Source organism: Pipistrellus kuhlii, unplaced genomic scaffold (assembly GCF_014108245.1).
Source record: "Pipistrellus kuhlii isolate mPipKuh1 unplaced genomic scaffold, mPipKuh1.p scaffold_m20_p_11, whole genome shotgun sequence".
Taxonomy (NCBI): Eukaryota; Metazoa; Chordata; class Mammalia; order Chiroptera; family Vespertilionidae; genus Pipistrellus; species Pipistrellus kuhlii.
In genome coordinates, this window is record NW_023425416.1 from 19,692,182 (window position 1) to 19,718,900 (window position 26,719).

Here is a 26,719-nt window from a genome sequence, read left to right on the forward strand (position 1 = left end):
AGTGAGAAGGTGGGGCTTTTTCTTTTCTAAGACCAGGTGACTGGTACTTGGGTGTGGGATCACCACCAGAGGCAATCTTATGATGGTTCCTGACATCCCTGCCTAGGGCCCTAATCCAGAGACTTCCATTGCAGTCTAGGCACCACCCATTTTAAAAACTTACCTCTACCTATAAAGAGCTTTGGTCCTTTTTTGCCTAATGAGCTCATTTGGGCTAAAAGCCAACCTCGTAGAGACAGCGGTCCCATTTTATGGCTAAGGAAACAGGTTCCATGAGATACAGCAGCTTGCCCCAAATTTAGCCAGTGAGCAAGAGGGTAGACTTCAAATCCAAGACTTCTGCCTCTGCCAATGCTAAGACAGTACTCTGTAGCAATGTGTGGTTATTTACATTTAAATTACTCAAACCAAATAAGGTTTAAGATTTACTCACGTGGTCCCATCAACAACATTACAAGTGCTCAAAAGCTACCAGTGACTGATGCCTATCATGTCAGATGGTACATATGTAGAACATTTCCATGATCACAGAAAGCTCTTGTTTGGACAGTGCTGGACTTGGAGAAACCTCAAACAGGAATGCTTATATTTGAGTCCCAACTCTTAAATATGTTTTATTGATTTTATTAGGAAATGAGAGTGTTAGAAGCATCCACAAGAGAGAAACATCAATCAGCTGCATCCTGCACGCCCCTCCCCCCCACAGGGGATGGAGCCTGTAACATGGACATGTGCCCTGACTGGAAACCGAACTTGGGGCCTCTTGGTTCCTGGCATGGCGCTCAACCGCTGAGCTATACCAGCCTGGCATGAGTCCCAACTCTTGCTGAATTTGAGTAAATTATAAAGTAGAGATAATTAATGTAAACCATCTCACATAGTACCTGCTATACCAGTACTAAAAAAACAATAGCTGATCTTTCCACCAGCCCACTATGCAAGCTGATAAAGCAGGTAACTTCCATCATGCTAGGCATGGGCGATGACATCCCTGCCTTGGAGAGATTTGGGGGACTAGTAAAAGCCAGGTGTGTGAATACATGTGCAGAAGTGTTTCATATTCACTAGTGTAAGTCTTGGGGCCCACAGGGCATATATTTATGGAGAAAGATATCAGGAAGAGTGTCAAGGGTAGACCTTTGAGCTGAGCTTTCAAAAGCGTTCTAGATGGCCAACAGTTCTCTTGAAGTAGAGGACAAGGTGATGATAAAGGGAGGAAGGGCTGAGGCTGGGGGCAACTTGGAGAGCTATCATCCCCTTTATGACTTACCTCTGTGACCTCTTCCTCCCGCCTTGCAGAATGAGGTGTGCCCTTCTCTGGGGCACAAGGCTGTGTTCTAGCTTTGCAGTGAATGTTAAAGGTGCTCACAGTGAAGATACCCACTATAGGTATGGCAGCTGCTTACCCAGCACTTACAGGACGGCATTGCCTGGGTGAGCCAGCCAGAACTCTCACCATGGATCCATCTCCTCTGATCTGGAACCCCTAAAACCAAATTTGCTCCCTGATGAGAACAGATGGGGTGATTTCCACTAAGCTGGCCCTGTCCTGGGGACATGTCTTTTGGGAAGCCCAGTCACCAGACAATGGGGGGTTGGGAAGAGTGATCTGAGTGGTTGGGGTTGGCTGGACATGTAGGTGGAGGACCCACCTTCACTGAATGGGCAGATGTAGCCAGAGACAACACAAAGCTGGCTTTTTGGACCTAGGTACTCTTCCCTGTGGTTTACTTAAATGGGCACTGCTAGTTTGCCTCTCAAATTACCCATATTTCCATGACCAGTAGACAACCCTTTGAGTAATAACATGGGCTCATGTTAATAGTGTTTATGTTTAAACATGGGGCCTTGGAGTCAGATCTGGGTTCCAGTGCTGGCTCTGTGTGATGAGGCAAATTATATAACATCTTGGAGTCTTATTTATCTCACCTGTGGTCTGAAGATACTACTTTGTCACCACCTCCAAAAAGGTTGCTTAGTCTTGTCTTGAGAGCTGTGCATAAATTCAGTTACATTTTTTCCTGTAGTTGACAATGATGATTTGTTTTTGTATCTCCATGTTATGGGCCCAGTGGGGGGGGGGGGGGTGTTCTATACTTGATCATTGTTTCCTGCATTTAGGTCTTTTACATCTGTCCCCAAGGACCTGCTCCTAGCCCCATCTGTCAGGCCCTGCAGATGCAATCCCACCTCACCAGGCTCCAGCCACATTGGCTGCCTTTTAGTTCCCCAGAAAGGTTCTTACCCTCCTCAGGGCTGTTGCTGAGACTTGCCTCTCCCTGGAATGCTCTTTCTCCCCTCTTCCCTGGCCAACTCCTGACCTTTGCATTCTGTAAAGCTTTGGCTTCAGTGTCAACTCTTCAGAGAACACCCTTGACTGCCTTACCCAAACTATGCCACTTCCCTGACTTTAGCTCATTGCCCTTACCATACTTAGAGCTGTTCTATACCTTTGTTGCTTACTTTTTGTTTCCTCTCCACTGGGTTCTATAAACTTCATAAGGTCAGGGATCGCCTAGCCCACTGCCTAGCACGTGGTCCTCTATAAATACTGTGGTATGACTGAAGCCCCAGGAAGTGCTCAGTGAGAAACCTTGGCACGGATAGCAATTGGCAACCCGGTGCTGCGCGCTTCCGCCATCAGTGCTTTGGCTCATCACGAGCGCTGGGCAGGTGAAACTCAAGAGTTCACCTGCTGGAACCAGCCCACCGCGGCCCGATTGTGGCAATCAATGGTTTCCAAGGCGACAATAAACAGGGCGGAGCCTCGGAATGTGGGGCTGCGGGAGGGCGCGGGAGCGCGGTGAGGCGCATGCAGGGTCCGCGGGCGGCACTGGTCCGGAGCGCCGGGGAGCTGAGCGTCCGACGCCCGTGCTCCACCGCCTGGTGCCGCCTGGAGGGCGGCTGGGTCTGCAAATGGCCGCCGCAGCCGCCCGAACCGCGCCCTAGTTACCCCGTCCCGTGGTCCTGGGCACGCCTCCCGGAGTTTCTGCCTCCAAAGAAGCAGCCATGGCCCAGACCCGCCTCCGCCCGGTCCAGCCGGGCTCGCGCTGGGGGCAAAAGCCTGGCTGGCAGCCGCGCCATCCAGTCGCTCGCCCGCGGCCCTCCCGCCCAGGACGCCGCAGCTCTGCGCCCCCTCGGGCCCCCGCACACCCCGGCCCTTGATGCCCCGCTGCAGGACGGTGAGGCCCATCGGGGTCAGCCCACCCTGGCCCGAGGCGGTAGTGACTGACGGGGGAGAGAAGACTGGGTGGAGGGAATGAGGGTCGGGAGAAGAGCGATAGGGGGTTGGCACCCGATAGAGAAGGGTAGAGGAAGAGAAGGAGCAGGAGCATGGGCATCGGTGGCCAGGAGAGATGCTCTGCTGAGCCCCACTCCTCCTCTCTCCGCAGGTTCCCTGGTCCTCTGGCAGGGAGTGTCCAAGGAGTCTCCGCACATGGGCCGGCTCAGAAATGCCAAGATCCATGTGGAGAGAGCTGTCAAGGTCAGAGGGGGCTTAGGGAAGGAGGGAGGGTGCTAGAATGGCACAGTCTGCCCCCCTGAGCTAATGTATTCCATCCTTAAAAAACAAACTCCTTGATTCCACACCCATCTTCAAATACCTCCCTATTTTTTTTTCAAAGTTTATCTTTATTGTTGGAAGTATTACAGATGCCCTCTTTGTCCTCTCTTGACCCCTTCTATCCCGCATCTGCAAATACCTCCCTATTAAAAACTTTTTTAAAAAATGTATTTTTATTGATTTTGGAGAGGAAGGGAGAGAGAGAAAGAAACATTAATGATAGAATCATTGGCTGCCTCCTGCATGCCACTTGGGGCTGGAGCCCACAACCCACAATCCGGGCATGTGTTCTTGACCTGAATCAAACCCGGGACCCTTCAGTCCACAGTCGGACATTCTATCCACTGAGCCAAACCAGCTAGGGCCCTTTCTATTTTTTTTTATTTTATATTTTATTGATTTTTTTACAGAGAGGAAGGGAGATAGTTAGAAACATTGATCAGCTGCCTCCAGCACACCCCCTACTGGGGATGTGCCTGCATCCAGGGTACATGCCCTTGACTGGAATCGAACCTATGACCTTTCAGTCCTCAGGCCGAGGCTCTATCCACTGAGCAAAACCGGTTTTGGCAAGGCCCTCCCTATTTTTGATACCCCTTCATTTAGCAGACTTGTCTACTTTACCCAGGATTCATCCCTCAACTCCTACCTCTCTGTTTCTGCAACCTTTTCTTTTTTCTTCTTTATATTTTATTAATTTTTTACAGAGAGGAGGAGAGAGCGATAGAGAGCTAGAAACATCAATGAGAGAGAAACATTGACCAGCTGCCTCTTGCACAACCCCTACCGGGGATGTGCCTGCAACCAATGTACATGCCTTTGACTGGAATCGAACCTGGGACCTTTCAGTCCGCAGACCAACACTCTACCACTGAGCCAAACCGGTTTTGGCATGTTTCTGCAACCTCTTCCACTTCCTTCGGAGAACCTAGTCAAAGTCACTAGGGAAGCCCCAGGAGCAGCCCCTTTTCTGTCCCGGTCTTGGCTGGGCACCCTGTGTCACTGCACCGCCGCCCCACACACCCTTTCCTCTTGGCTCTCTGCTCACACCCAGGATTTCCTTCTCCCTCCCTGGCTGCTGCTTTGAAGGTGCCTGGGACTTTAGTGGTTCCCTGGACCCCTCCCCACACCCATCTCCTTGGCTGTGGGTCCAGACAGAGTGCTGTGCCCCCTGCATGCCCTTTCCTGCCCAGCCTATGCTCTACCTGTACACCAGCCGTTTACTTGACATCTCCATCCAGAGAACTTACTATCATTTCCATATCCCAAACCGTGCCCTTGATACCCAGTCATCATTAGTCTCTGGTCTTCCCCATCTCCTAGTTGCTCAAGCCAGAAAACTGATCTTTCTGTCCACTCACCCACACATCTATTCCCATCAGCAAAACCAGTCACCTATATTCCCAGAACAAATCCCAATTCTATTACCTTCCCTTCTCCATTGTAGCCACCCTCATTCTAGTTACCGTGATTTCTCTCCTACATAAACCTCAACAGCCTGATAATTGACCTCCCTACTTCCACCCTTGTCTCTTCCATCTAGTCTCCAGACAGCAGCTAGCCAACCTTTGAAAGCCTCCAGTCACAGCATGCCCTCGCTTAGCCTTTAGTGCTTTGCTGTTGATATAAAATTCGAGACAGTTTCCAAGGCCTGCAGGAGCTCTCCCGTCATTTCCACTCTAACCCTGGCCCCCTTTCAATCCCTCTAGACCTCCCTCCAGCCTCAAGACCTTTGTACTTGCTTTTCCCTTTGTCCGAATTGCCATTTGTCCAGCTTTTAATCTGCGACTCCTTCTCCATATCCCTGACTTTGTATTTCTAGTTTCTTGGGATCCCCATTAAGTATCCAGTTTTTGGAGTCAGGCAGCCTGGATTTAAATTCCTACTTTTTCTTTTAATTACTGTGTGGCCAAGCTATTCAATCTCTCTATGCCTCTGTTTCATAATCAGTTAAAACTGATTATATATATTACTAACAATAACATGCATTTTTAACAGAGACCCCGTGCACGAATTTCGTGGGGGAGGGTCCCCTCAGGCCAGCCTGCACCCTCTCACAATCCTGAACCACTGGCTCCTAACCGCTTACCTGTCTTCCTGCCTGATCTCCCCTAACTGTCCCCCCTGCCAGCCTGATCACCTGTAACCTCCTCAGCCTACTGGCCTGATTGCTCCTTACTGTCCCCCCTGCCGGCCTGGTTATCCCTAACTGACCCCCTGCTGGTCTGATCACCCCTAACTGCATCCGCCTGCTGAACTGATTGCCCCCAACTGTTCTTCCCCCCACCTCCAGTCAGTCTGATTGCCCCCAACTATCCCCCCCATGCTGACCTGGTTGCCCCACACAGCCTGCTGTTCAGTCATTTGGTCGTCCCTCACTAACCCCCCTGCCAACCTGGCCGCCCCACACAACCTGTTCTCATCCATTGGGTTGCGACAGTTGCTAAGGCATAAATATATATATATACACACACACACACATAGGTATTCAATAAGTACTATTATCATAATATTGTAGTCAAAATTATGCCAGCTTCTGATACAACCATATTTATATATCTACTTGTTTATAATCTGTCTCCTCTACTAGAATAACTGAGTTCTGGTTCACCATTCCCTATGTCTGGCACATAGGCAGTACTTACTGAGCAAGAATCCCTCTGTCACCTTATAGCAGAAGAAGATCTTTATGATCCAAGGCCACTACCCGGTGATCCGGTGCCTCCTGCGCCGCAGGGGCTGGGTGGAGAAGAAGATGGTCCATTCATCAGGCACCAACCTACTGTCATCCCAGAAGCGTCTGACTAGCTCAGTAACGGGTGATGGCGACATCACTGAGGATGGTGAGCAGTTCCCTCCGTTTCCACAAGCTGCCTCTCTCAAGTGGCTTTCCTTTGGCATCCACTGTTGAGGCTTTGGCATGGGCCTATGGGGCGGGGACAGGGGCCTCACCAGGCCTGAGCTCTCTCTGCATTTGCAGATGATCAAGATGAGGACGAGGAGTTCCAGCAACCACAACCCTTCAGCGATGATGCACCGGAATTGGATGACCTAGATGGTACACATGCTGTGATGGTGAGGGCTAAGGGGCTGGCAGGGGTCTGCTTAGTTGGAGGGAGAGCATTAGAGTCCAGCTGGATGACCCCAGACAAGTCCTTTCCTTCTCTGAGCCTCAGTTTCCCCATATGCAATAAAACTTCTCTAAAGTTTGGATGGGCCAGCAGAGTCGTGAGGGACACAGTGGTGCTCAGACAAGGCTAGCCTGGGATCAGAACTCAGCTAAGATTGTATCAGAAGCTGGCACAAACTCCATGTCTAGAATTCCCCCTTCCAAATAAAAGCCACATAGTTCATCTCTTTCCTCTGCCCTTGGCAATCCAAGGCTGGAAGAAATGGCTTAAAAAGCTTGGAAAGATATGTACAAAGATAATAATTTAATTTAAAAAAAAATTAAAAAGCTTGGAAAGAGGCTGGTGTGATGGTGTGGAGGATTTGTGTGTGGAGGTGAGGACACTCGGCTTCGAGTCTTTCCACCACCACTTACTAAATTGAATTATACCAAATTGCCATTTTTGTATGTCAGGAAAGGTTGAGTATTCTCAGTTTCATATGGCTCAACCCTGGCAGCCCTTGGACAAGTCCCTTACTCTTCCTGTGCCTCAGTTCCCTCATTTGTGACATGGGAACCACAGTAACATCTGCCTCATAGGGGTCTGGTGAGGATTAAATGAGAGGACATGGAAAGTACTGAGAACATGGTCTAGCATGTGGTCTTATTGCTTATTAATAACCCTACCTCTCAGAGTTGTAGGAAAGATAGATGGAGAGCCTTTGTCACATGCTATGTGCCCATCCGCTTAGAGTCACTGTCCTGTCTCTGAGCAATCCATGATGGTCACGGGCCAGAACAAGGCATGGTGTTCAGCTGTATGGCTTAGTCACTGCCTAGAGGTACTTGGCCACAGAATTTGCAAGCCTGTCTGCTCCCTGCTCACCAAGTTTGTGCCCTGGTGGAAGAGCTGTTCTTTATATATATATATATATTTTTTTTTTAATTGATTTTTTACAGAAAGGAAGGGAGAGAGATCGAGAGTTAGAAACATCGATGAGAGAGAAACATTAATCAGCTGCCACACACACACACCCACTGGGGATGTGCCTGCAACCAAAGTACAGGCCCCTGACCGGAATCAAATCTGGGACCTTTCAGTCCGAAGGCCAACGTTCTATCCACTGAGCCAAACCGGTTTTGGCTGTTCTTTTTTAATTTACACAAAGATGGTATGTGGGCTAGAGGCCACCTTGGAAGTATCCTCTCCGCTCACTCACCCTGCCCTGCAGGGCAGGGAGAAGCCTCTCAGGCCTTGTGCTGCCCACACCAGCCTCCCATGTCTTCTCTCCCCAGTCCCGCATGGTTCGGAATGAGATCCCCTACTTCATCTGGACCACTCGGCGGGATGTGCTGGACTGCCGCTTCCTCTCCAAGGATCAGATGATAAACCACTATGCCCGGGCTGGCTCCTTTACCACAAAGGTGGGCTCACCAGGACAGCAGGCATTACAGTTTCCAACACCCCCCCCCCCAGCCCTTGGGCTAGCACCCCAGTTCCCTGTTCTCCTTGTCAGTAAGAGAGAGTTCTCAGGAGGAGCTTGTTATACAATTCAGTGGAATTTGGAGATGGACAGTCCTGAGTTCAAATCCAAACTCTGCAGCATGTCTGGCACATGTAGACATTGATTAAAATAGGATTCCAATGGGATCTGGAGCCAGAACAAACACCAAGTCCAAGGACTGAGCAAGAGGGCCCTTATCTCCTTAGCAGAGGATATCTGGCTGATGAATCCATTCTATCTCACCTGGGTTTATTAACAAGTGACTTCACCTCTCTGAGCCTCAGTTTCCTCATCTTTAAATGAGAATACCAGTAATACTAGCTTCTAGGATTGTGACAAGAATGAAGTCTTTATAATTGGGACCTATTAGTGTATTTTTTGGTGTGGATTGGGAAGGATTCCTAGAGGAAGCATGTGGAAGGGTGGGTCAGAGGGATGTGGGGCATTCTCGGCAGAGGGACTGTGTGGGCAACTATATGGAGATATGAGCGAATCAGGCCTAGCAAGTGGGCAGAGGCTCTGAGAATGTCCAGGTAGAGTCTGCCTGAACTGTTTGGGCATGTGCCGAGGATGGGAGCCCCTGTGAGGTTCTCTGGGAAAGTCCCACCCTGCCCCCTCATCAGCTAATTCCATAGGTGGGTCTATGTCTCAATCTCCGGAATTTGCCATGGTTTGACAAGGCTGATGCTGACTCCTTCTTCCCACGCTGCTACCACCTGGGGGCTGTGGAAGACAAAAAGGCCTTCATAGGTAAGCAGATGCCCAGCCCTGTGCCTGGACCCGTCCAGCTGAGCATGAAGGCTAAAGCCCTGGCTGGTGTTAGAGAGCAAAGGGCTTCTCTCTTCATTCTCTTGCCCACCCCAACAGAATTCCTTCTCCATCCCTAATTCTTATCTTTCCCTAAGGTGCCTCCCTTAGTGAGCCTCCTGGCTTGGTAAGCCCAGACCTTCTGAAGATCTCAGTTAGCTTAGCTTATATTCTAGAGCAGGTTCTAAAAGTTGATTGGTGGGCTGAGTTTGCGTTTCAAGCCTGTGTGAAATTCCACTGGCTAGACTGGGTTCTTAATCCAGAAAAGACTTTGGACTTCTAAGGCAGAATAGTTCCCAACTCCAGAACATGTTCTAAATTCAGGTCAGAGTAGATAAGTTGATGGTAGGTTTAAGTTAGTCTCCAGACCAAGGTTTGGTTCTCAGACTAGAATAAGTATCAAGAATCTATCAGGAACAGGAGAGAAAAATTGGGCAACAGGTCTGGATGAGAATCTTCATTTTTTGTTGGGGAGGAGGGGAGGAGATTCTTCATATATATCTATATAGCTATATCTATATCTATTATTGATTTCAGAGAGGAAAGGGGGGGGGGAGAGAGAGAAATATCAACGATGAGAGAGAATCATTGATCAACTTCATCCTGCATGCCCCATAAGAGATTGAGCTTGCAACCCTGGCATTTGCCCTGACCAGAATAAAACTATGACCCCATGGTTCATAGGTCGATGCTCAAGCACTGAGCCATGCCGACTGGGCATAGGTAAGATTCTTAAGGCAGAATATGGGCCAAGTCAGGTCAGATTCTGAGTGTGGTTCTATAGTTGAAATAGGAGCCAGGTTCTAGAGTCAGAAGGTAGTCAGGTTCTGGATCCAAAATGGGGCAGGTCATGATCAGGTTCCAGAACCAGAATAGGCCTGGAGCCTCAGGCTGAGCGGAGTATCTCCTGCCCTGGGAGCAGAGGACTTCTGGTTGACAGCTGCCCGCAACGTTCTCAAGCTGGTGGTAAAGTCCGAATGGAAGTCATGCTCTATCCACGCAAAAGAGGAAGAGGCCCCAGGTAAATACTGTGTGATTCCCTCTACTTCCTCCCCCATTAATCCTCCCATACACCCACCCATCAACTCATTATTCATCCACACATTATCTATATAAATTACCTATATTATCCACACCCATCTGCCCATCTACTACCCTTTCCCACCAACCCATCCATATATCTACCCACCATCCATCCTTTCATCCATCTACTCATCTGTCTACCTGCTCACCCACACACCCACCGATTTCACATTCACCTACCAATGCAGCCATTCATCCATCCATCTCTCCATCTCTCCCCACCCTATTGATCTACTCATTCACCTACCTTCTCAGCAACACATTTCCTATCCATCTCTCCACTCCTCCACCTTCCTACCTGTTCTTCCCATCTATCCACTTGCTTTTCCATCCTATCCATCACCTGTGTGCGCTCCAATCCATCACTCATCCATTCTTCTGTCCCAACCCATACCCATACCTCTTCCTATCCATTTGTTAATTGATCCACTGCCTCATTCAGCCCTCCCATGGGCCTGGCATGTAGCCAGCTCTCTAGCAATGACAGACTAAGAGGACAGTGAAACTGTAGATTTTTCATATGGTCTGAGGACCCCTAGTACCTTGTGGAGGGGACAGAGAGGGTGTCACATTCCATGCTGGCTCAACCTATTACTTGCCTTTCTCTCTCTGGACTTAGCTCCTATCCCATACTGTAATCCAGGACCTATCAGCCAAGGATTCAGGGACATAAGAGGCAGGTCTGCTGGGAGATGGGAAATCCCTGTCTCTTCCAGAGGGAGGCCTTCCCATTGCAGCTCCCTAGGTGTGTCAGGTGCAGAGAAGACTGTTGTATGCCAGGATCAGGGGTACAAAGGACCACAGTGTGTCAGAGGTCCCACAAGCAGAGACTGCATGTGTTTGGAGCTATAGGTGCTGAGAGGCCCTTGGGCACTGTTAAGGTGGACCCTCAAGTGAGTGACAGGTCCTGGGGCCCTGGGGAACTAGGGCAAGCACTAGGTCTCAGGTGAATTTAGCATAAAGCCTCAGGTAAGTAGCATGTTCCAGGGCAGGAAGAGATGTAAGTGTGTGCTGGGCCTCAGGTGTATTTAGGATGAGTCTCCCAGTAAGTGACAGGTGTTGGAGCCATGGATGCCATGGCATGTGTCAGGTTACCTGTCAGAGAGTGACAAGCCCCTCCCTCCCTCCCTCTGCAGCAGATGAGCAGCACAAGAAACAGGAGAAAAAACCAATGACGGTGACCCCAGAGTTTGTGGACGAGGCTCTGTGCACCTGCGAGGAGCACCTGAACAACCTGGCCCACCTGGACATTGACCGGGACCCGGAGGCCCCGCTGTCCCTCAGCCCTGAGAGCCGGTCCCTCTTCCTACGGCGCTACTACCAGGTGGTCCAGTGAGTACCCTGCACCAGGGCGTGGGGCATGGCCAGGTGCCCCTTGCTGCAGGGCGCCTCCATGTTCTAAGCTATGCTCAGTCAGAGACAAACCTCTCTCTTTTTAAAAAAAATATATATTTTATTGATTTTTAACAGAGAGGAAGAGAGAGGGAACATCGATGAGAGAGAGTCATCGATCAGCTGCCTCTTGCACGTCCCTTACTGGGGATGTGCCTGCAACCAAGGTATATGCCCTTGATCGGAATCGAACCTGGGACCTTTCAGTCCTCAGGCTGACGCTCTATCCACTGAGCCAAACCTGTTTCAGCCAAACCCTCTCTTTGTAGTGTAGCCCTGCACCTCCTCCCTAAGCCTCCCTCTTTTGTTCCCCCTGTATTTTCCTGCTCAAGAACTCTTCAGGGCTCCCACTACCTCCATGACTGGGTGCAAAGCATTCTTCCTGGATCTTGGCCTAGCACAGTCACCAAGATCGTGGCCTGTGCTATCAGGTCAGCCTCACTTCCAGTCCTAGCTCTGTGACCTTGGGAATATCACTAGTCTTTTTGAGCTTTTTCTCAAATACAAAGTAGTTAGGATAATATCTTCCTCAAAAGGTAGGATTCAATAGGATAATTTGTATCCTGTGCTTAGCGTAGACTCAGTATTCACTCACAAAACAAGAATCTACTTAGTCATTTAGATTTTGTCCTAGAGACTAACGTTTCTGAAAGTGTGTTACATAGGATGCTAATTCTATAGAACGTAAATTTATTTTGTTGGGGTCGGGGGAGGAAGGGAGGGCTTTTGTGGTTAATCATACTAGTATTTGGAAAACATTGGGTTAAACAGAGTTCATTAAAACAGGTTTCCTTGGTGCAGGGCCTTTCAGAATATATTAGTGTATATACCTCAGGGGGTGGGGAAGAGGGGGAGAGAGAGAGAGAATGCAATACAGTAGGTCCTCAAATAACTGTTTTGTTATAATGATGATGAGATGCTATAAAACTTAACTTTTGTTTATATCAATTAGCCTATGTAAAATTGTTTTGTTGCATGTCGTTTCACTTAGTTGCAGAATTTATCGACAATGTTAAGGGTTTACTCTATATTCTTACTTATATGACCCTAGTGGCATCCTCCCCCCTCCCCCCCAAGCATCCTGAGGGGTTGTGTTTTCAGAACCCACTTTGGGAAAGAGTTTTTTTTTGTAGTAGTTGTTGTTAATCCTTACCCAAGGATATTTTTTCCATTAATTTCCCCCCTTTTTTTTAAATTTTTTTAAATTTTTATTTTTTTAGAGAAAGTGGAAGGAAGGGAAGGAGGAGAAGAGAGAAACATATCGATTGGTTGTCTTCTGCATCTGTGTGTGTCCTTGACCAGGAATTAATCCCGAGACCCTTCAGTGTTTGGGCCGATGCTCTAACCACTGAGGCACCTGCCAGGGCGGAAAAGGGTTCTTGAGCAGAGGAAAGGAGTGTGGAGATGACACGGTAACTGATTCCAATCAGTGGCTGAGTGCAGGAGAGACAGGAGGGAGAAGTTCCTCAGGGCAGGAGAACACCCAGCTTGTGTGCCAAGTATTGTGCCAGGCTCCAGAAATGACACATAGTCCCTTCCCTCAAGGAACACAGACTCAAATGGGAGCGATGACGGCCTCAGCTGGGGTGGGGCTAATAGAAAAGGATGATTTGCTAGAGGAGAGTGAAGAACTAATAAATGAACTTTAAATAAATGACATACTGAGCAAACCCACATCATTGGTAAATAATTCATTTGTATCTTCTTTGAATGTCAGAAAGTGAAATTTACCCTATACTCCCATCTTAGCTACCAGAACATGTAAAGTCACCCTTCTTAAACTAAGAATTACTGAGCCTGCGTTAGAACATTACGTGAAAATAATTTGAGCCTTATTTATTTCCGGGTATAGGACAAGTTCTAAGAGGACTGAAGGAATCTCTCAAAAGTCAGAATTTCATGAAATATTGCATTGTATAACGTAGTGTTGAGTTGTTCAGTACAGATAGTTAGCATTCATTAATTCATTCAACATTAACTGTTATGTTTTTCAACTTGCCCCCTCCCCCTTATCTCTTCAATCCCAACCCCCTTTTCCTCTAGTAATCACCATGCTGTTGTCTGTGTTTCTTTCTTTCTTTCTTTTTTAGAAACACTTTTTATTTTTTTTTAATATACTTTATTGATTTTTTACAGAGAGGAAGGGAGAGGGATAGAGAGCTAGAAACATCGATGAGAGAGAGACATCGATCAGCTGTCTCCTGCACACCCCCTACTGGAGATGTGTCCGCAACCAATGTACATGCCCTCAACCGGAATTGAACCTGGAACCTTTCAGTCCGCAGGCCGACGCTCTATCCACTGAGCCAAACAGGCCTCGGCTGTGTTTCTTCATTTTTAAAACAAATCCTTGACTCAGCAGTCAGGTTTTTATTAAGGTTGACTTTCCACAAACACACTGGTTGTTTTCTTTTTACTAAATATAAAATCATATTGTCGTGTTGAACATACTTTTTTCAAATTACACGTGCCCCTGCCCTTCTCATGTGACAGTTTTCTGGGCCACAGCACAGATTTTCTGTGAGACGGCCCATGGGAAAGTTCCAGCAGACCTTCTAGAAGCGGAGGGGTCAGGACTTCGATGTGACTGAGAGGCCCTGCTGTGCCCTTTCCATCAGGCTGCCCCTGGCCCGGCTCCGCCCCAGGGTTGCTGCTGCCTCCCTGTGGAAAGATAAGGTCTCCACGGCTGGAGACATGCAAGAGGCCAAGGGGTTAAAGGAGGCTTCCTCCTCCTACTCAGAGGAGGAGAAATGGGAGAGTTGCCAGGCAGCCATCTGGGGTATATATTTAAAAATATATTGTATTGATTTTTTACAGAGAGGAAGAGAGAGGGATAGAGTCAGAAACATTGATGAGAAACAGCTGCCTCTTGCACCACCCCTACTGGGGATGTGCCCGCAACCAAGGTACATGCCCTTGACTGGAATTGAACCCGGGACCCCCCAGCCCGCAGGCCGACGCTCTATCCACTGAGCCAAACCGGACCCGGCTGGGATATTTTTTTTTTTTTTTGTTTTTTTTTTAATATATTTTATTGATTTTACACAGAGAGGAATTGAGAGGGACAGAGAATTAGAAACGTCGATGAGAGACAAACATCGACCAGCTGCCTCTTGCGTTCCCCCACACTGGGGATGTGCCCACAACCAAGGTACATGCCCTTGACCGGAATCGAACCTGGGACCTTTCAGTCCGCAGGCCGATGCTCTGTCCACTGAGCCAAACCAGTCCCGGCGGGCTGGGGTATTCTGTGACTTGGTTTATTTTAGGACATTTTGTGTCCTGTAAGGTAGCGTTTGCCAACCTTTCAGACCTCACAGACGACCAGTGGTCCACAGACCACCAGTTGGTGACTGCTGCTGTAGGGAACAGGGTCTCTCTTTGTCCGTGAACCCCAGGCTGTGCAGACCAGTTAGGAGGCAAGCTCCTGCCAAAGTTCTTGCTTATCCAACCATTCATTCATTTAGCAAACTTGTAGGGAGTGCCAGTATACTGCTTGGAGATGGGAATGCAGCCGAGAATAACAGCTACATAAATGTTCTTGCTCTTAGGGAGCTTACATGCCATGGAGGGGAGACAGATGTAACCAATGAGTGTAGATGTCAGCGGGTAGGTGATAGGAAGAGAAGAGAAATAGAGCGAGGAGATGTGTGATACAGATGTGCTTGGAAAGAATTAGGCCAGGAAGGGATTCACCTATCAACCAGTGTTAGGTCCAGATGAGAAGGGGAATGAACCCTCAAAAGCACCTGTGATGGAGGAATCAGGCAGGATGGTGTTTGTGTCCCGGCTCAGCCACTAAAAATCAACGTGTGAAAAAAAAAATAAATAAAATAAATAAATAAATAAAATAAAAATCAACGTGTGACCTTGGGCAAGTCTCTTAACTCTCCAGGCTTCAGTTTACACTGCTCTGAAACGGGACCAGTGATACCTTCCTGGCAGGGCCCCTGAGAGGATTAGTGATGATGTATGTAAAGCCCTTCGCCACGAAGTCTGGCGCAAAGTGGCCCCTCGCCATTAAATGCCGTATGGTTATATTCTGCCAAAGGCAACTTCCATGTAACGGAAAGGGAGGTGGCAGAAAATGGCGTTTTTGGAGTGGGTGTGGGGTATAGTGAGTGGTGCCTTTTCCCATTTCCAGCAGTCTGGGATGATGCCCTGGGTAGATAAGAACATGGTGGGGGGGCAGCTTGAGGGTGGGTGTGGAGGTTTGGGAGAGACCTATCTGGATCTTTAGGGAGGGAAAGGCACGGCCAAGACTGGTAGGAGCATGGCCAGGGGAGCTTGTGTCTCCCTCTGCCTTGTCCACCAGGCTGCCCCTGGGCCCAGCCCTGCCCAAGACCCATTCTCTCCCCAACAGCGAGGGGGCCGAGCTCAGGCACCTGAGCGCTCAGATCCAGCGCTGTGAGGACATCCTGCAGCGGCTGCGGGCCTTGGTGCCCCAGATGGACATGGAAGGAGATCGCAACGTCTGGATCGTGAAGCCAGGAGCCAAGTCCCGCGGCCGAGGTGGGTGCCGGCCCCTGCTTCCCGCCCCAGCGCCTGCAGCCTGCCTCACCCTCTGGAGCCGCGGTCGCCAACCTCTCGGACCCCACGGACCACCTGTGCTCCATGGACCACCGGTTGGTGACCGCTGGTCTAGAGGCCAGGCTGTCAATAGTGCAGACTCTATTGGAGTCAGGCTGCCTCTATGTGAACCCCAGCTCTGCTATCAGTGTGCGGTGTGACCTTGAGCAAGTTACATCACCTCTCTGAACCTCAGTCCCCTCATCCATGAGAGAGAATGAGTCTTCCTATGAAGTGCATCTAAGGCTCAGCCTGGTGCTTGGCACAGAGTAATCATCTCACAGAGGCTGGTTGCTATGACGATGCAGCTTCTCCTCTCCTGCCCTCAGAGTTGGGATGATGCTTTAGGTAGGTCTGGTGATACTCAAATGCAGGTGCTTGTCATCTAAGGGCTCTTGGATCTGACCACCCTTGTAAGGTATATAGCATAGTGGTTAAGGGTATGGATGCTAGGAGCCGGAATGCCTGGGTTCAAACCCCAGCTCTACCTCCTGCTATTTGTAAAGTTTTGGTCAGGTTAGTTAACCTCTCGTGCCTCATTTTCATCATTGGTAAAATGAAGTCAATAATGCCTTCCCGGGAGGATTAGATAAGTATAATACGTATATGTAAAGTACTTAGGGCCTGTGCGTTTACACAGTAACTGCTATGTAAGTGCTGTTATGTTCAGCTATTATTCTGGCTGCGCGGCCCCCTGTGAATGGAACCTGAACAGGAGAGCCAGCACTTGGGATTGTGCCTTTGCCCAGCCTTTTAACACCGGTTAAGGACTCGCTTCTGGGATGTAGAAAACAGACTTTTGGCAGATCCCTCCACATACTGCCCGCGGATGAATTTGTTCACGTCCAAGTGAAGCTGTTACAGCTCCAAACTGTGGGGCGCTCTCATGGGAATGTCACTTCAACCAGCACTGTGGTCTTTCTTTTTCTACCCTGGAAATATAGTTTTGTTGGTTTTTTCTAAGTATGAAAATACCTGTTTTTATATTTAAGAAATTAGACAATACAGTAAAGTAGAAAGACAAAATCAAAAGCTACCCTTGATTACACATGAGATAACTACTGTTAACCTTTTTATGTGTTTTTCCCCCCCTATACTTCCTCTTTGCATTTGGAGAGAGAGATTTCTTTTATTTTAAACAAAAACATACTATTCATTTTTCCTTATCTTTCAGTACGAATTAGTATTACTCATTTATTCTTTGCATGTTTCTTCTTAATGGTAGATCTTGGAGATCACCCTATTTTAGAACACCTCCATCTGCCTTTCTTTTAAATTTAGCTTATTGTTTTGGGTACTTTTAAAGGACACCAACTAGCAAGAATAACACAATGAGTTCCCACATACCTAGCTCCAAATTTAAAAATTCTCTCTTCATTTTTAGAAAAACTTAATTGAAATGTATATAGAACATGCCTCATTGAAAAGGGCTCACATTGTGACTATACAAGTCAATGAATTGTTGCAGTTGAGGAAAGAGCACCCAGATCATGAAATAAAACATTACCTGGTCCTGGCCAGGTAGCTCAGTTGGTGAGAGCGTCATCCCTATATGCCAAGGTTTTGGGTCTGATTCCTCCATCAGGGCACATAAAAGAATCAATCAATGAATATAGCCCTGGCTGGTTTGGCTCAGTGGATAGAGCATTGGCCTGTGGACTGAAGAGTCTGGGTTCAGTTTGCACATGCCTGGGTTGCTGGTTCGGTTCCCAGTGGGGGGGCCTTGCGGGAGGCAGCCAGTCAATGATTCTCATCATTGATGTTTCTATCTCTCTCTCCCTCTCCCTTCCTCTCTAAAATCAATAAAAATATATATGTATGTATATATACTTTCAAATATATTTTATTGATTTTTCACAGAGAGGAAGGGAGAGGGACAGAGAATAAGAAACATCAATGAGAGAGAAACATCAATCAGCTGCCTCTTGCACACCCCCCATTAGGGATATGCCTGCAACCACGGTATATGTCCCTGACTGGAATTGAACCTGGGACCCTTCAGTCTGCAGGTCAGTGCTCTATCCACTGAGCCAAACCGGTCAGGGCAATAAGATATATTTTTTTAAAAAAGTTGATGAATACATAAATAAGTGGGAAAACAAAATGATGTTTCTCTTTCTTTTGTCTTTCCTCTTTGAAAGAAAGGAAGAAAGAAAGATAGAAAGGAAGGTAGAAAAGAAGAAAGGAAACATTTGCACCGAGACCATGCCCATAATTCCTCTCAGTCTCTACCTCCCCACTATGGTGATCCCTATTAATCTTTTTTTACACAGAGCATCATGTTTGGGGGAATCTTGGTTATCAGTCTAGCCATTTGAGAAAGGATCTAGATTGGGAACCAGTCACAAATTATTCTGTGTCCTTGGCAGGAGATCAGGCTGTTCGGGGGCCTAACAATGAAGAATGGGATTGATTTGTGAGTGTGTGTACGTGTGTGTGGTTTGCAAATGCAGTTCTGATATTTATCGGCATTAAAATGATGCCTTATAAGCTAAGATACTTCGCTAGTTATAAAAGAGATACAATTAAAATAAGATACCATTTTCTACCCAGGAGAATGGCAAAAACAAATGTTAGGTAGGATGCAGGCAAATGCAGTGACATACACTCTTGCTTGGAGTGCAGAGCAGTGTAACATCTTGGGCAATTTAAAATGGAAAAATGTACATACCTTGGTACCAGCAAATCGAGGGCTAGAAATTCATTTCACAGGTGACTGATAATAATGGTATGAGTCAACATTTACCGAGAGCTCACCATGTGCGGAGCACTATTCTATGTCCGTAACATATTTAAATTTATAGAATCCCATGAAACTGAGGCACACATACTAGTAGACTCTCCCACACTGGAAGGATACTCATAGGACGTGAAAGCTGCAGTTGGCTACCTCTGGGGAAGGAGATGTTCTTAATTGTATACCCTTTTGTACTGTCTACTTTGTTTCTCATTTTATATTGTTAATTATGTTGAAAAAACTAATCAAAGTCATATATGCACATAGTATGTGGGTGTGTGTATGTATTTATTTTTTGTTAATCCTCACCCGAGTATATTTTTCCATTGGTTCTTTTTTTAAAGAGACAGTGGAAGGGGAGGAGGAGGAAGGAGAGAGAAAGAAAGAAACACATCAATTGGTTGTCTTCCATACAAGCCCCCTTAGGGACCTGCAAAACCCCCCTCACCCCTGCACAGGCTAACGCTCTAACCACTGAACATCATTTCCAGGGCTGTGCATGGTTTTCCAAAAGCAGTATTGTCTGAAATTTTATTCATGTATATATTCCTTTTCATTCAAACATAACTGACTTGAATAGGTTTTTAGAGAGAGGGGAAAGGAGAGAGAGAGAGAGAAACATCTATGTGAGAGTGAAGCATCAGTTGGCTGCCTTCTGCATGCTCCCTACTCGGTAACGAGCCTGCAACCCGGGCATGTGCCCTAGCTGGGAATCAAACCGGCAACCTTTTGGTGCATGGGATGACTCCCAACCAACTGAGCCACGCCAACCAGGGTGAAACGAATTAATTTTAAAATATTTAAGCCCTTAGCAGATTTTCAACTTTCCCAAAGGCAAAGGGTTCTTATTGAGGCTGGCAGCCTTACCCACTCGCCCTGTCTTTTCTGTGGGGCTGAGAGCTTATGGTGAGCTCTCTGTGGTCTCCAGCTCTTCTGCCAGCCAGAGCCTGCCCTGGTCCCTGACCACTCCATTTCCCCCCTTAGGCATCATGTGCATGGACCACCTGGAGGAGATTCTGAAACTGGTGGATGGCAACCCCATGATGGTGAAGGATGGCAAGTGGGTTGTGCAGAAGTATATCGAGCGGCCCCTGCTCATCTTTGGCACCAAGTTTGACCTGAGACAGTGGTTCCTGGTGACCGACTGGAATCCACTTACCGTGTGGTTCTACCACGACAGCTACATCCGCTTTTCCACGCAGCCCTTCTCCCTGAAGAACCTGGACAAGTGAGCCCCACCACCCATCTCCCATGAGCCCCCAGTCTAGTTGGGAAGCTGGCAAGAAACAGGCAATTCCCGTGTAATGCTGGGCTCCGAACACAGACTCCGCAGGCAGGCAGACCCTCAGTCCATCCATCGCACCATCCTTCCACCCACCGATTCTTACTGAGTGTGTACCCTGTGCCCTTCTCCGTTCCAGGCGCTTGGGACACAGTGGTGAACAAAACAAGAGCCTAGCCGTGCTCTCAGGAGTTCACAGTCTAATGGGAGAAACAGACAAGCAATGAACCTAATAAGTAAAATCATCTAATGGGCTAAGAGGTGATATGAAAAATAAAAAGAAATGGAGAGCAGGGTAAAGAGGGGTCAGGAGAAATTTGAGAGGAACAGAGCAAGTTGCATCATTAACGTGTGGGGTGAGAGGAAACATCTCACAACGAGTCAGTGGTGAAGAGAGGGCTTGAGCACATACATGCCTTAGTGACCACAAGGCCCATACCCTTACCCACCTTCTTATCTCCCAGCCCTGGGAGGGTTAACTGACGCTGGCCCAAAGCACTTAATATTGTGTTCCCTGTAAATCAATGCCCCCAGAAGGCGTCCTGAGAGAGAGAATTGGTTCTGGCCCTAGAAGAATGTTATGGGCCCGAGCAGGAAACCATCGCAAGTTGAATGGTCCCACAGTGTGGAATGGTCCAGGGCTGGGCCCAGGGTCTGCCTGCCCTGCCCAGGTTTGGACGGGAGGGGCCGAGAGGCTCAGAGCTGAGCTTTGTTCTCTGCCCCAGCTCCGTGCACCTGTGCAACAACTCCATCCAGAAGCACCTGGAGAACTCGTGCCATCGGCACCCGATGCTGCCCTCAAACAACATGTGGCCGAGCCAGAAGTTCCAGGCCTACCTGCAGGACGTGGGGGCCCCCCACGCCTGGTCCAGCGTCATCGTGCCTGGCATGAAGGCCGCGGTGATCCATGCCCTGCAGACCTCCCAGGACACGGTGCAGTGTCGGAAGGCCAGCTTTGAGCTTTACGGCGCTGACTTTGTGTTTGGCGAAAACTTCCAACCCTGGTTGATCGAGATCAATGCCAGCCCCACCATGGCGCCCTCCACGTCCGTCACCGCCCAGCTCTGTGCCGGCGTGCAAGCCGACACCCTGCGTGTGGTCATTGACCGGCGGCTGGACCGGAGCTGTGACACGGGAGCCTTTGAGCTCATCTACAAGCAGGTGAGGTGCCCCGGCCCAGGCGTGACCCCAGGGAATCTCATCCCTTCCCCTTAGCCCCATAGCCCGGCGGAGGACACTGCAAGTGGACAGACCCAGTTCAAGTCCCGGTCCTGTCCGGTGACTTAGTACATCTGCTTCCTCATCTGTAAGATGGAGATGCTACTATCATATTTTGCCAAAACCGGTTTGGCTCAGTGGATAGAGCATCAGTCTGTGGACTTAAGGGTCCCGGGTTCGATTCCGGTTGCGGGCACATCCCCAGTAGGAGGTGTGCTGATCGATGTTCCTCTCTCATCGATGTTTCTAACCCTCTATCCCTCTCCCTTCCTCTCTGTAAAAAAATCAATAAAATATGTTAAAAAATAAAAAAAAGAAAAGAAAAGAAAAAAGAAAGTTTGATTCTGGTTCAGGTTCGATTCTAGACAAGGATATATATATACCTTGGTTGTGGGCACATCCCCAGTGAGGGGTGCAGGAGGCAGCCGATTAATGTTTCTCATTGATTTTTCTAACTCTCTATCCCTTCCTTTCTGTAAAAAATCAATAAAAATATATTTAAATATATAATATATATATTTTATAATATATATTAATTTCAGAGAGGACGGGAGAGGGAGAGATAGAAACATCAATGATGAGAGATCATTGACCGGCTGCCTCCTGCACACCTCCCACTGAGGATCAAGCCCGAAACCCAGGCATGTGCCCTTGACCGGAATCAAACCCTGGACCTTTTAATCCACCAGCCAACACTCTATCCACTGGCCAAATGCACTAGGGCCTTTAATCTCTTTTAATCTAGAACAGCCCCACTGCTACCCCGCCTCCCCCATTTGGGACCTTTTGAAGGGACCGGATATTGTTTTGTAGAACTGTCCCACATTCTGGGTTTATCTGATTGTTTCTTTGGGGTGGTTTTTAACTGTTCATCTGTTATCTGAATGTCCTGTAAAGTAGAAGTTAGGTCAAACAGCCTGATGAGGTTCAGATTAGAAGTTGGCAAGACCCCCTGAGAGGTGATGCTGGGTACTTCACACAGTGTCCCAAGGCACAGAGTCCGAGTGTCTTGCGATTAGTGATGCTAAGCCTGACCGTGGGGTGACGGTGGTGGCTACCAGACCTCTCTACTGTAAGCTGGAGCTTCCCCTTTGCGATGATCAGTTACTTTGTAAGGTGATACTTTGGTCCTGTGCAAATGACTCATTTCCCTGTCATCCTTTTCAACTACTTGTTTTGATATCCAGCTTTAATTCTTGCCTTTTGTATTAGTTACAAAATGGTAAGCTTCTAATTCTCTTTCCTTCTACATTAACTGAGATTCCTCTTTCAAGATGAACTTTTCCTCATCAGCTGAGCTTTCTGGGAGCTCTGAGGCCTGGATTTTGAACAAGCTGCAAATGACCCTGTTTAGATAGACTCTAATCAGGATCCTTGGACGACACAGAAAACACCTCAGCCTAGCTCTGGGTTAAGAGAAGGGTTCTTAGCAAGACACAGGGAGCTCTCCTGGAGCCCAGCCAGTACGCTTGGCTTTTCTTTCTTTTTTAATAAATCTATTTTTATTAATTTCAGAATGGGAGAGAGAGAAACATCAGTGATGAGAGAAATTATTGTTCGGCTGCCTTCTGCACACTCCCTACTGGGGATGGAGCCTGCAACCTGTCCGTGGGCCCTGATGGGGAATCAGACTGTGATCTCCTGGTTCATAGATCTCGACCACTGAGCCACACTGACCGGGCCAGCTTGGCTTTATAGGAACTGAAATTGCACAGAAGCAATTTCTCTGCCTCCCTCTGCCTATTTGCTACTTCATTCCCTCCACAGAATGCCTTCTTTTTCTTTTTTCTTTTTTTAATATATTTTATTGATTTTTTTTTTTTTTTTTTTTTTTTTTTTTTACAGAGAGGAAGAGAGAGGAATAGAGAGCTAGAAACATCGATGAGAGAGAAACATCGATCAGCTGCCTCTTGCACACACCCCCAATGGGGATGTGCCTGCAACCAAGGTACATGCCCCTGACCGGAATCGAACCTGGGACCTTTCAGTCCGCAGGCCGACGCTCTATCCACTGAGTCAAACTGGTTTCGGCCAGAATGCCTTCTTTAAAGCTCTTAGTTTCTGCTTCCACAAAGCTTGGGTTCAGGTAAGGCTCTGGGGAGGTGTAAACCTCTTACCAGTTTGGGTGTCATAACTCCAAATTCTCTCTGCAGAGAAGCCAGCTCCTTTCAGGAAGCTTTCCGGCAGCAGTGGTCTGTGGAGTAGAGCCATGCATGTTCCCGCAGGAGCCAGGGCAGCTTAGGAGGGCAAGGAAGTGGAGAGGAGGCGTGGCTGAGATCCCCTCACTCCTCTGGGTTACTAATTCCAGGGCCTCGGACAGAGATAGGCTTCCTGCTTCTCAGCCCAGAAATGTCTCCTGACTAGGTGCCCGAGGAACGAATTCCATCCATCTCTGCCCTGGATTCCAGCAGCACTGTCCGAGTAGGCCTTGTCTCCTCCTCTTCCTCACAGCCCGCCGTGGAGGTGCCCCAGTATATTGGTATCCGGCTCCTCGTGGAGGGCTCCACCATCAAGAAGCCCACGGCGATGTGTCACCGGCGGACAGGGGTCCACACGGCGCTCCCTCACCTGACCCGGCGCGGCTCTGGGGAAGGCAAGGACTCGGGGACCCTTAGCCACATGTCCGTCCCTAGGAAAGTTCCTGGGGCCAGGAGCCTGGGGCCCGTCGAGAAACCCGACTCCACGGCCACCGCAGCCGCTGCTGGGAAGGGGAAGAAGGGCAAGGCAAAAAGTGCTCCAGCTCTGGTCCACTCCGGTGTCCAGAAGTGGGACCCACCCTGCACAAGGATGGGCTGCATTTTCACCGTGACCTTTGCTAGGGGGGATAGGCAATCCCACTCCTTGAACAGATTGCTATTGAGGCCGAAGAACCTCCAGACCCTGGGGAGGACCACTCCCCCCCAAACACCCCAGGATCGCAAGGCAATTTCTTCCTGCTCTTGACCACCCTCCTGACCACCTGCATTTGCCCCCCGACCCAGAGCCCCAGCCAAGAGCCACCCAGTAACGTGTGAAAGCCTCCCCTTACAATGTATTTTTTACAAATATACAACCGAGGGAGTGTTGTCCCCTCTGAAAGAGTCACCTTGTGAGGCAGTTATTTCAAAGATGCCAGCACTCCATTGCAGGTCGACCTCTCCCCAGCACCCGAGCTTTTCCTTCCACACTCCTGTGCCTTTGCCTCTGGGGGAAAGGAACGAACATCTGCCTGGCACTGAACCCTTTACCCTGTGTTGCTACCTAACGGGCTCCTTTAGTCCTCACCACCTCGAGAGGCTGGTGCTGGGATCCCCATTGAGGGAGCAGGAAGTTTAAGGAAGTTGCCCGAGGTGGCACGGCTCAGAAGGGGCAGAGATGGGACGCAGACCCAGGTCTGTTGGGACTCCACACCGTGGCCTCTGGGAGGGCTCCGTCTGCCTTCATCTGCCCCCAGCCTTCATCTCCCCCCACCTCCCACTCTACACATGCACTCTGAGGGGGAGCTGGTCAGACTGGGGCCCTCCCAGGCCTTCACAGCGCCTCTTGCTCCCACAGCCCCTTACCTCTTCCCCAGCCTCCACAACATGGTGCGGCTGCCTTCTCTCCATGTGCTCCAACCCCAGGGGCGGGTCCTGAGACTGCAGCACAGCAAGCTGATGGGCTCTAAGGCCCTGCTGACCGCGGGCAAGTCCTTGATGATTCTACCTACAGCCAAGATTTTTATTTCCCTCTCATCACCTGAGCTCAAGCAGGCACCCGCCATCCTGAAACCAAGAAAGGTGGGCTCAAACTATATGACTCGCTCCCCTGGTGGGCAGTGCTGAGTGCTGGGGTCAGGGCTTGAGGGAGCAGGCAGAGGGCAGCTAGCTCCCAGGCTGGCTGGGACCCCAAGGGGAGGGCTTGTTTCCCTCAGAATTTCCTTCCCGGACACATTCCTGATCATCTCTCCCCCTTCTTCCCTCTTTTGCACCGAGGCTGTTGCTCCCAAGCGCATTCACGGTCCTTATCCTGGAGGTGCCTTGCGGCCTCAACCCTTTGAAGTTGGAAATCTCCCTAGCACACACGGGAGTATCAAGGCCAAAGGCGACTTCAAGGTCACACTCTGTGACAGATCCAAGACGGAAGCATACCCCATGAAGGTGCTGAACCTTCCGGGTACCCTGCCTCTAATCAGCGCACATCAGAGGGTGGGGGGTATGGGGGATGTGAAGCTAAAGAAGCCCTTGCTTCAGGCCTCACGGTCCCTAAGCCGGATGCAGCGCCAAATAAAAAGGAACAAGTAAAGTATTGTTGGCCTGGCTCCGTTTCTGTTGGAGGGCGAGGAGAGGGTAGAGTGGGGCTCTGTACCCCGAGGCCCACAAGAGTTAGAGGCCATTAGCAATCCTCCAGGAAAGCAAGGCCCAGGATTCCCACATAGTGGCAGACATGGTGCTTCCTGTTCCAGAACTCTCTCTGAACTTTGGGTGGGGGATAAGCCTTACTTTACAGAGTCTGAACGAGGAGACGTGGCTTTCCCAAGATCATGGGGGCTGTAGGCAGAAGTGTGGGGACACACTGCCAGAATGGCTGACCACTGGGAGTCCCCCAAGATCAAAGGAGGAGCTGGGCTGACATCTAATGCCCACAGGTTTACAACGTGAGACATAGGGGTAAGGGTGGACCTTGCCTGAACCCCAGCCCTTCTCCAGAGATAGTGGGTCTGTCCCTTCCTCACAAGGGCCAAGGTCACCTAAAAGGAAGATATCCAACAAGCCATGTTCATCTGGAAAGTTAGATATTTCTTAGTTGTAATGGATTGAATGGTGTGTCTCTCCCCCCCGCCCCCCAAAATATGTCTACCTAGAACCTGTTAATGATTTTATTTGGTAAAAGGATCTTTGTAGATGTAATATCTTGTCAAGATCTTGAGATGAGATTATCCTGGATTATCCAGGTGGGCCTTTACTCAATGATAATTGTCCTCATGAGTCAGAAGAGAAGGCACACACACGAGAAGGTTCCGTGAAGATGGAGGCGGAGATTGCTGTAATGCAGCCAGAAGCCAAGGAACGCTTGGAGCCGCCAAAAGCTGGACGAGACCCGGAAGGACTCCCCCACGGAGCCCTCACCGAGAGCACAGCCTTGGCAGTGCCTGACGCCAAACTCGTGGCCTCCAAAACCGTGAGAGAAACAATTACTATTGTGTTAAGTCACTTGGGTTGTGGCAATTTGCTATGGCAGCCCTAGGAAACGAATACACCAGGCAAATGAAAACACATACACTCTGACCCAGAAATTCTGGTCTAACAACCAGGAAGGGCTTCCTCTCAGGTTCACAGCAGCATGGTGGTCTAACAGCCAAATGATCCAACTGTCCACCAACAGAATGGTTTATTCAAGCACTAGAATTCAAATCCCACACCAAACAACACATTTGCATTTCTCAGTATGCAGCGAGAGCAAATCATAAAAGAACATGTGCAGCATGATTCCATTT

General features: G+C 48.9%; 1 protein-coding gene across 8 annotated transcripts; it reads left to right on the top strand.

Annotated features, from left to right (window-relative positions):
- The first annotated feature begins 112 nt into the window (after positions 1-112).
- Positions 113-25,530, top strand: TTLL3 (tubulin tyrosine ligase like 3). 8 transcript variants are annotated; one of them, XM_045579158.1, is made up of 15 exons: positions 113-3,182; positions 3,393-3,484; positions 6,237-6,405; positions 6,543-6,637; positions 7,968-8,096; positions 8,812-8,926; positions 9,906-10,004; positions 10,821-10,904; positions 11,203-11,398; positions 15,822-15,970; positions 19,749-19,992; positions 20,772-21,207; positions 23,716-23,983; positions 24,799-25,022; positions 25,233-25,530. In XM_045579158.1, the coding sequence occupies exons 1-15, from the start codon at positions 2,813-2,815 to the stop codon at positions 25,524-25,526; spliced, it is 2,964 nt and encodes a 987-aa protein (XP_045435114.1). In that variant the 5' UTR covers positions 113-2,812; the 3' UTR covers positions 25,527-25,530. The 8 variants fall into 8 exon arrangements, with proteins under 8 accessions (XP_045435114.1, XP_045435107.1, XP_045435108.1 ...); XM_045579151.1 differs by lacking the exon at positions 10,821-10,904 and having other exon boundaries at positions 23,629-23,857; positions 25,218-25,530; XM_045579152.1 differs by lacking the exon at positions 10,821-10,904 and having other exon boundaries at positions 11,206-11,398; positions 23,629-23,857; positions 25,218-25,530.
- The last annotated feature ends 1,189 nt before the right edge of the window (positions 25,531-26,719 follow it).